The following is a 9,930-nucleotide window of genomic DNA, read 5'->3' on the forward strand; positions in this document are numbered from 1 at the left end:
TCAGTATATATATCAGTAAACCTATGGGTTTTTTTTATTAATTATAAAATTTAGGCATTATATAACGGACCCTTAACAGGCCGGACACCAGTGCTTTGCACTGACCATATCTACGCCACTGCTCTTTGTTGTAAGATGCCTAAGAAGATGGCGTACCGTATCACATGGATCTCTTTTTCATGAGCGTCAAATATTAGTGTTGTCGGCATGATGCCGATGATACAGCGGGGTCCAAGAAAGGGGCCAAAGAGCCTCTGTCAGGACCCAGAATAAATATTCCTGGTAGGGTTTATGAGGAGCGTTTTTATAGCTTAGTATAGCCCAAAAGTATGCTTTTAGACTACAGTATTAGGGATTGGCAATTATCTGAATAGGCAAATTTTTATTCTTTATAGTGGCGTCGGACGACAGGTGTCTAGGCCTGTCAGACGTGGTTCGGTGGGGGGGGGGGAGATTTTCAATGTAGATGAACACTCTTATTTTATAATAGGGCATGAGTGGATTTGAATAGATTGGTGGTTATCTCATCTTTTGTGGTTAAGATGCTTGCGTTCCAATCCCATGGTCCTGGGTTCAATTCATGGTAACAGGGTTTTTTCTTACGACCAAAACAACTCCACTTCTTAAGCCTCATAATGGCAGTTAGATTATGTGGAGTATCTTGTGTTATTATACCCAAATGATGAGAAGCAACATGTTTGCAGTCGAGAATACCCGATACGTGAGCATGCATGGGCGAAAATCACCAGTTTCACACTACTGATATGTGAATTAGTTTCAATGAATTTATTGTCTTAATCATTGAATTATATAAATGCTGTCTCTTATACACATCTAGATGTGTATAAGAGACAGGCCATATGGGGTGGGGGGTGGGCCAGGAGAGCTTCTGTCCATCAAGGAAACGCGTCGGGGAAAGACAAATGTTCTAGACAGAATTGCGACAGTATGTTTGTTTTATCTTCGACAATGACAGTCAGCCACGATAGGCAGTGTCCTCCATCTAAAAGGCTTACTATGTACCATACTCGAAAATTTAGAAACAATGCGAAAATTATCACTTCTTGAATATGGTGCAAATTTTAATGGATGGCTGACTTATGCTTTCCTTTTGAAGGTAAACTACTGTACTATAGATACAGAGATTTATAAACAGTGGACCATTATTTTAATTATGACTGGCGAGCCCGCTGGCCAGCCTTATAAATGAAGGTCTTTTCAGGAATGAATAATATTATTTACGTACAATATAAAAAGAAATATTAAGGGCTCAATATTGAACTTTTGGTACGCCTCATGTTAATAATTTTTTCTGATGCACAATAGTTAATAATTTAATTAAGTAAATGAATAGTCACTTGCATTTTAAGGCGAAACTATTCCAAATCATCTCGACGTTTCGGTTGACTTGCTTTAACCGTCTTCAGGAAAATAATATCTGACAGATATTCTTCTCCTGAAGACGGTTGAAGTAAGTCAACCGAAACGTCGAGATATTCTCAACCAACAACAACAGTTCTTTTCAGAACTATCTACGTGGTGTACCGCAAGCATTAATTATATATTATACTTCGCCATGCAAACCTTCAAACAATATTCCAAATCAGTGATATATCGATTGAATGTAATATTATATTTTTACACTTATAAGGGATATATTGATTTTTATATAAAATAGGCACGCAATCGAATATGAACAATGTTTTATATGATCTACTGTTAATGATGGTAAGGTTCTACAGCATAATACAGTACAGTTAACAGGAATATGAAATACCCTGTATACGTTCGGTGTTCATTTAAGTGTATCTATGTATTTGGATCATAACGTTTGAATGGGACACACCGGCTTATGATGTCACCATCATCACCATCACCAGTAGCCTACATTATAAATGATGATGATTTAGGCAGTATTTAACGGACCCTTAACAGGCCGGACACCAGTGCTTTGCACTGACCTTATCTACGCCACTGCTCCTTGTTGTAAGATGCCTAAGAAGATGGCGTATCACACGGATCTCTTTTTCATGAGCGTCGAATGTTAGTGTTGTCGGCATGATGCCGATGATACAGCGGGGTCCAAGAAAGGGGCCAAAGAGCCTCTGTCAGGACAAAGAATAAATATTCCTGGTGGGGTTTATGAGGAGAGTTTTTATAGCTTAGTATAGCCCAAAAGTATGCTTTTAGACTACAGTATTAGGGATTGGCAATTATCTGAATAGGCAAATTTTTATTCTTAGTGGCGTCGGACGACAGGTGTCTAGGCCTGTCAGACGTGGTTCGGTGGGGGGGGGGGAGATTTTCAATGTAGATGAACACTCTTATTTTATAATAGGGCATGAGTGGATTTGAATAGATTGGTGGTTATCTCATCTTTTGTGGTTAAGATGCTTGCGTTCCAATCCCATGGTCCTGGGTTCAATTCATGGTAACAGGGTTTTTTCTTACGACCAAAACAACTCCACTTCTTAAGCCTCATAATGGCAGTTAGATTATGTGGAGTATCTTGTGTTATTATACCCAAATGATGAGAAGCAACATGTTTGCAGTCGAGAATACCCGATACGTGAGCATGCATGGGCGAAAATCACCAGTTTCACACTACTGATATGTGAATTAGTTTCAATGAATTTATTGTCTTAATCATTGAATTATATAAATGCAACTTAATAAATGTGATAGGTGAGCTCACAAAAACGTTACAGTAGAGTTGAAATTATCAATGTAAGCTACATGGTGCAGGCGAACACGATATACTTACTATATGAAGTCACAATGAACATTAAAAGAGTTTGGCGTCCCTGGTTATGCGTTCTTGATCGAACGTGAAATATTGTCACAATGACAGTAAGTCAGCTGAAAAAATTTATTCATTTCATTATATAACCAACCTAACTGGATAAAATAATATTCACAAACGTAATTTGACATATTGTAAAACCAAAAGTTATATAAGTACAGTGTAAAATTACAACGAATCTAGGCCTATATCATCGTGAGACGCATTGAATGGTGAAAATGGTAATACAATTATTTTATATTATCCCATTCTCATAATTTATTTGAAATCCTGTTAAATATTGAAAATGATCTGAAGATAATGATAATAATTATTTAATAATTTAATAGCGCTCTTGTTTCAACCTATTACATTAACTAATTTACTCATGGCTGTGTTGGAAGCGATAGGTTTATTAGATTCGGTGTCATGGCAACTGTCATTACTCTAATAAATCATTTATTTCTTTAAATTGAACTATAAATAGCCAGCTACTTAATAATCGGCCTGTAATCAGAAATTTAAAGTGACGTGTCGCTTGCCTAATGTATATTATACATGTCAACGTAACGTGTGCGACAGATGGGCATTCGCATGGGAGGTTTTCAGAACGCATTGTGTTTTTCAACAAGGCAGCAGATCTTTAGCCCGATGACTTGTTACAAGATACGGTATGTGCTTTAAGAACTGTTCTACATTATAGAAACGTCATTTGTAACAGTTTTCTGTTTTTTATTTTTTTTAAATCAAATTTACGTAACCTAATTGTTTTAACAAACATGTAGGTACGTAAGATTAGGAGAACAGCCTATAACTCGCATCGTTATTGTGGTAAATATACATCATTCCGCAACGACAGGGACTGAAATGAATCATAGCATCGGGGTAACCCCTTACTCTTTTGAAAGATGCAATGAGTTTTTAAAGTTCACATGAGCCAGATGTGTACAATGGATCACTATTTGAAGTCCTTGTCCGAGAAGACTTGGTTCTACAAACCGAAGCCTGGAGGAGGAGCGACTCGAACCAGCGCCGATGTTAAGGTTGAGTAGTTAGCGGCGCCCCTGCCTTATCGCTTGGCAACGCGACTCGCCAGAACGGAAGTGTGAACCTAATATATAGCAGGTCTATATCACACCTAATAATATAGCCATATCTTCTTAAGATATGCGTGAAGTAGAATGGCTTTTGGTATTGAATTCAATTACTGTAATCAATTCAATTACAGTAGACGGATAAATTAAGATATTCACACTTATGTTACAGTATACCTCTATTAAAACGACATCATCACGACCAAAAAATGTGTCTAATTAAAAGTGGTCTCTTTAGACTGGGTTCCAGTCCCTAATTTTGCCTTAATCGATAAAAACTTTTAAAAATAAATCCATTTTGGCACCAATGGCGTTCCATATTACTTATTAACATGGTGTTCCATAGTATACTTTTTCTCGGATTAATTCCCATCCATTTTAAATTCAACAACATAACCAACATGTTTAGTGGCGCTCTCCGAAAATAATTAACACTAAAAAGTCCCAACAAACTAAGGACTTGTGGCAAGTCTAGGGTGTCTCCTGAATTAATTCAGATATTCATATGTTTAATTTTGTATTTACATTCATATTTCTGTGTTTAGGCCTAATCATATTAAGTGGTAATAGCTTATCTAACGTACTTGAACAACCGACTCATTGCTATTGCAAAGTCACAAACAAAACAACATAAAAGCACAAATTCAAACCTATGTCAATATTTAGGAAAAAAGACCCCTGGGCTAGATCAATGTTCAAGTTTATTTTACACCATGTCATTCGTATCTTTTGCATAGGCTTAAACGATTGTGACTAGGATCATTATTTTTAACTTATTCTGATTACAGATACATTACGGTACGTGAAAGCGGACGATAAAAATACAGGAATGGCCGCTGCATTAGGCGTAGTTCGATCATTGTCGTATATCACTCCAGACGAGGGTAATGATCTATTAGGATTCGATTCTGCCATCCATATTATGATACAGTCACGACTGCCAGTCTTGTTAGCCGCCTTAGCTTTATTGCGTGACACATTTGGTAAATATAATGATACATTTAATATTGATTAAATGCACGAGTAAAGCCGGGCACTCACTGCGTCGTACGACCGTCGGCCCACGAATCAAAATCTGCTCCCCGTAGTCGCTAGACGACGCCAAGCCGTCTGCTGATGATTGTCTGTGGCAGTCAGAACGGATCATCATTAAAAACGATCCGTTGCGCGTCGAGACTTTGCGTTCTCCATAGAATTTCGTCGGCCGACGACCGTCGTACGCAGTGAATGCCTGGCTTAATATCTGTTGAGAGGCTTTAGAAGCCTATAGAAAACATTATTTTGTGAGTTGTTGCAAAACGTTTGAGAGGCTTCACATGCATAAATAAATCATCATTATGATAGTTTCCAGATTAATGACACAAGCAGGAAGGAACATAAGATTATATAAGGCCAAGTAAAAGTATATCCTACTATATATGCTATAGGGCAACTGGATAACATTTTTGTTATCCAGTTTGTTGTTGTAAAGTCTAACATATTATATTACTATTATTACTCACCTTTCTCCTCCTACAGATTATTTTGGGTCAACAGTTAAATGCTTATGTATCAGTATTAGATACTCTTGGGCTAGAAAGTCTTAAATACTAAGCTTACTCAGTATAAGTTCAGAACTGAGCGTTTAGGGAAATCGCCTGTTCTCAGTATTATCAAAAGAATATAATCGGCAATAACTTTAATTATTTTTAATATTTAACATGCAAGTCTCTATTTTCTTAAACTCTCTTTTTATGTTTTTTGCTATATGTCTTTGCTGTACTGCTTTTACTTTATTTTAATGGATTCATCTTGTATTTGTATGTTTGTATTTAAAAAAAAATTTAATTGGTTTTTATAGCTTTTAATACCTTTTTATATATCTAAATGTTTTTATTAATGTAAATTTGGCACAATTCAGTTTATTCTGCAATGCCATTTTATTTTTGAATAAACCAGATTTGAATTGAATTGAATTTGATTAAATCTTAATATAAGAAATTTTACACGTAAATAGATAAGCAATATAATAATAGGCCTATGAAATATGCCAATGCTATATAACAATATTCCTTTATTTCCATTTACAATGCTGAATAATATAATATATGATACTAACAATTATAACAATAATAATAAATATCAATAACAAATTATTATCATTATTCTATTATAATTTTTTGAATTTTGATGAATTCATCAAATGAATTATATATTTTGGCATATGATTTTCGATTTGATATCTAAAAATTATATACTATACTTTTAACTCATTATTTACTCACACAGCGGACACTGGTATAAAATGTAACCCACCCGAATACGTCACCAACTCTGAGACGGTTAAGTACTTCAATTCTTACTGTAAGTACAGAGAAAACGAAAGCTTGATCGGCTACCATGAATTCATACCATTCTCATTCACCCTACAAGCTGTTCTGATACAAATCCCTATATCCGCTTGGATAGCCTGTGGTGGCAGGAAGTTGTCGATGGTAGCGATGTGGTTTGCTAAGTGTTGCCGGGAAATGTGTTTTGAAGCGGAAGCGTCGAAACGGACAGACGACAAAGTGAGTACGAGTGAAAGAAAGGATTGGCCAAAAGTTCACTCGATAATACAGAGCTACGTAAATGAATGGAGTGCCTCCCGATCGTATTGCTTGACATATTTCTTCTTTAAAGTGCTACTCTACTTGTTTATAAGCATATCTTGGGTTTATCACTATCTTCTGCTCTCGAAAACCGTGGAGCCACAATTCCTTAACAACGAATTCCTGTGCGAAATAGAGCAAACTAACGAGACCATAAACTGTGTAAAAACGTATGAAATATTCAACCAAATTCTGGTCATCATTGATCTAATGATATGTTTAACAACTCCACTCCTCCTAATGTGTATTAGAGATACACATGTGTTTCTATCGATGTACTACGAATGGCAAGGAAATATCAGGGAGTTCATACCCTTCTTGGAAATTCCAGAAAAATCCATCAGGTTAAATAATACACAGTTACTCATCTTGTACTATAAGGAAAACATTGGCCTTGATGAGAAATATGTTCAGAAGATATTAATCCCGTGGAGATCTTCAAATGTAAAATCGGTTGAAAACGGTTCCGAAGAACTTGGTACATTTATGTAAACGATTTTAAGCCAAACAGGCATGTTTTAAAACAATTTTAGACACAGGTAAATATAGAAAGTGCCATTGGAGGAGGGCGTGGGGAAGAGCCCCAATCAGGGAGAGCCCGTCGAGGAAGCGCGTTGAGGAGAGGAAAATGTTCGAGATTGAATTGCAACAGTGCATTTTCTATTATCGCCGAAAGTGACAGTCATCTTAGGTAGGCCGTGTCTTCCGTCTATAGTAATGCCATTGTTAGAAACAATGCCAAAATGATATCACATTTTGAATATGGTGCAAATTTTAGTGAATGGCTAACCAATGCATGGTCAACATCTATTTTAGTGTTTTGAAGGTAAACTATACACTATAAACACAGAGCTTTATAAATAGGGGACCTTTATTTTAATTATGACTGTCTAGCTGTATAAATAGTTGGCCATACGATTTGCGAACTTTACAACTATTAGGTGAATCCCCTATGTAGAGTATCTGCTGACAGACAAGGGCCCCAACATTTAATCTCCCCGGGGCCCCTCGCTACTGCTAATTAGTACGAGAAAACTAAAAAAAATTTTCTTGTGAATAAATATCAGAGCTTGATATACTTTCATTTATTGTGAGCCTACTTACAAAAAAAAAACAATTTTTAAAAGGTCAGGTATGCTCAGTGATTACTATTCGGTAATCTTATTGTGTGTCATAATCATTGAAAAAAATATTTGTGTCATCTCTATTTCTTTCCATGAATAAATTATATTACTTACATACAATAAACAAATAACAACCGGGAGCTCAATATTGAACCTTATGGTACGCCACATTTTAATATATTCTTTCTGATGCAAAATCATTTATTAGGCCCTAAGGTATATTGTTGTCTATGTTTTTGGTAACTTGTAAACCATTTTAAATTTACGCCCCTAAAACTGTAATGTATTTAATAGAATGCATTAGAAAAGTAAATAATACTCCAATCGTAAAAAAAAAAAAAATTCTTCAATGCACTTGCTTTTTTTCATTTTTGAACGGAAACCATACTAGTTCTGGTGGGTAAAGCCGACCTCCTAAGGATAAGTGTAGAATTATATCAGGAAGGGTAGAAATAGAGTAGAAAACGACACCTCCAAGGAAGGAGGCTACTGTAGAAAAGTATAGTAGTACATGTTAAGATATATATTATATTACATCCGTCGAAGAATTGTGAAGTAAATATTTTTGAATTGCTTAGTACAGTATTAATAATCATTATGAATTATTATTGAGTTATAAATAAATTAATAAATTCTGGAAGTTATTATTGAATTTTCTCAGATAACACGTTTTGATGATAAACAACATTTTCATTTTTGAAAAAAAAAACAAATACACTGTAGTACAAAGATCGCCTATAGTTATCAGGGGCGGAAAGGAAGACCGAAAGTTGGGCCCATCGAGACAACACTACCCTAGGGGGTCCGGGGCATGCCCCCACGAAATTTTTGTTCTAGACTAGAAATTAACATTTGAGGCGTTCTGGGCTAGGCCTATCATTTTTTTCTTTTTCTTTCTTTCTTTTTTACCTTCCAAAAGTAGGGGGTCCTAAATCTGCCCCTGGTTATGGGTGTCTTACATATTTCTACTTTTAAAAACAGATATCAACCTTGTAATCTTTAATTGGCTTGGAAAACAGTGGACAGTAAAGAAGCATTTATCGTGTGTGTAATTGGTAAGCGTATGTGATACAGATTAATTTAACTAGCACCACATCATGACCCCGCGTTAAATTTGTTTGTTTAGTGATATCTATGTGTTTGCACAGGAAATTATCATAGAGTGATGTTTTGCCCTACCTGGCCTAGTGTCATAACCACTATTCGACACTAGTAACTAAGCGCAACCTCGGTGGTCTAGAGCTATGGCACCAGCAGGCCCGTACCCAGGATTTTTATTGGGTGGGTGCGAATTTGTAGAGGGGATGGGGGCTCAGGCATTGTTATTATATGAGGTAGGCTTATTTAATCGATTTCTGAAGATGCAATGAAGTGTTAAACGGTTTTCATTCGCGGATCCAGGAATGAAATAGAGGGGGCCGGTTCGGGACTTTCACAGATGGAGGGTCTATACCACCGCAGCCCCAACATGGTTGGGGTTGAGCAAAGAAAATTTATGATTATGGCACTTCTAGATGGCCGGTAATTGCACTCTTAGACTTAAAATAAAATATAATTTTCTTTTTTTTCCCAATTTTTTTTTTAATTTAAAAAAATTAGGTGTTCTGGAAGGCTGCTCCCCCCTACCCCACCCTTCAATCAATTGAGCAGTTCCAGAAATTCGAAATAGAGGGGAGGGGTGGCAAAGGAAGGCGTTTTACAGATAGGGGGTCCCTAACACCTCAGCCCCACTAATTAGTTGGAGCTGAGGTAAGAACATTTATAATTATGGCACCTCTAGATGGCCGGAAATGGCACTCTCAGACTTCAATTTAAAATATATATTTCACCTTTAAAAAATGATTTTGACAAATTTATATAGATGGGTTGGGGGCGAGGGGAACTGCCACAGCACAGTCTAGCACAGAATCAGTATATTAAGTAAAATGTCATTCTCCTGCCCCGTTTTGGAACTAATTTTTTTTATTATTTTAATGCAATATATGTGCTACACTTTTTTCAGTAAAATTTTGCCCAGGCTCAGTGTTCTTATTTTTTCGCCGATTTCAGGCTCAAAATGTTCTTATTTTGTTCTTATTTTACACAATTTTCAAACATACTGTAGAAAATTATTATTGTACAGCAGTATACACTGTACTGGAATGTAGGAAAAATGGCCCCAGAAAATTTGCTGTTCTTCTAGTTTTTTTAAATAAAAATCTCATTTGACATTTTTACCTCAGCCTCATGCAATTTGTTCTTATTTTGTTCTTAATTTTTAAGCAATTTCAGCCTCAGTGTTCTTATAAAATGTGTTCTTA

The 9,930-nt window shown here is 36.0% G+C and overlaps 1 protein-coding gene across 1 annotated transcript; it reads left to right on the forward strand.

Annotated features, from left to right (window-relative positions):
- Positions 1-3,390: 3,390 nt before the first annotated feature.
- On the forward strand, positions 3,391-7,433 carry LOC117111691. The gene is made up of 3 exons (XM_033254676.1): positions 3,391-3,453; positions 4,665-4,859; positions 6,145-7,433. Exons 2-3 carry the CDS (start codon positions 4,706-4,708, stop codon positions 6,996-6,998), a joined length of 1,008 nt encoding a protein of 335 aa, XP_033110567.1. The 5' UTR covers positions 3,391-3,453; positions 4,665-4,705; the 3' UTR covers positions 6,999-7,433.
- The last annotated feature ends 2,497 nt before the right edge of the window (positions 7,434-9,930 follow it).

This window comes from Anneissia japonica, unplaced genomic scaffold (genome assembly GCF_011630105.1).
Source record: "Anneissia japonica isolate Jap-2015-1 unplaced genomic scaffold, ASM1163010v1 scaffold287923_len1623670_cov205, whole genome shotgun sequence".
NCBI lineage: Eukaryota > Metazoa > Echinodermata > Crinoidea > Comatulida > Comatulidae > Anneissia > Anneissia japonica.

Bases quoted from the DNA above. Each gene is read 5' to 3' on its own strand.
- LOC117111691 (XM_033254676.1), top strand. From the start codon at position 4,706: ATGGCCGCTGCATTAGGCGTAGTTCGATCATTGTCGTATATCACTCCA. The intron at 4,860-6,144 runs GTAAATATAATG...TTACTCACACAG, and splicing joins TTTATTGCGTGACACATTTG to CGGACACTGGTATAAAATGT.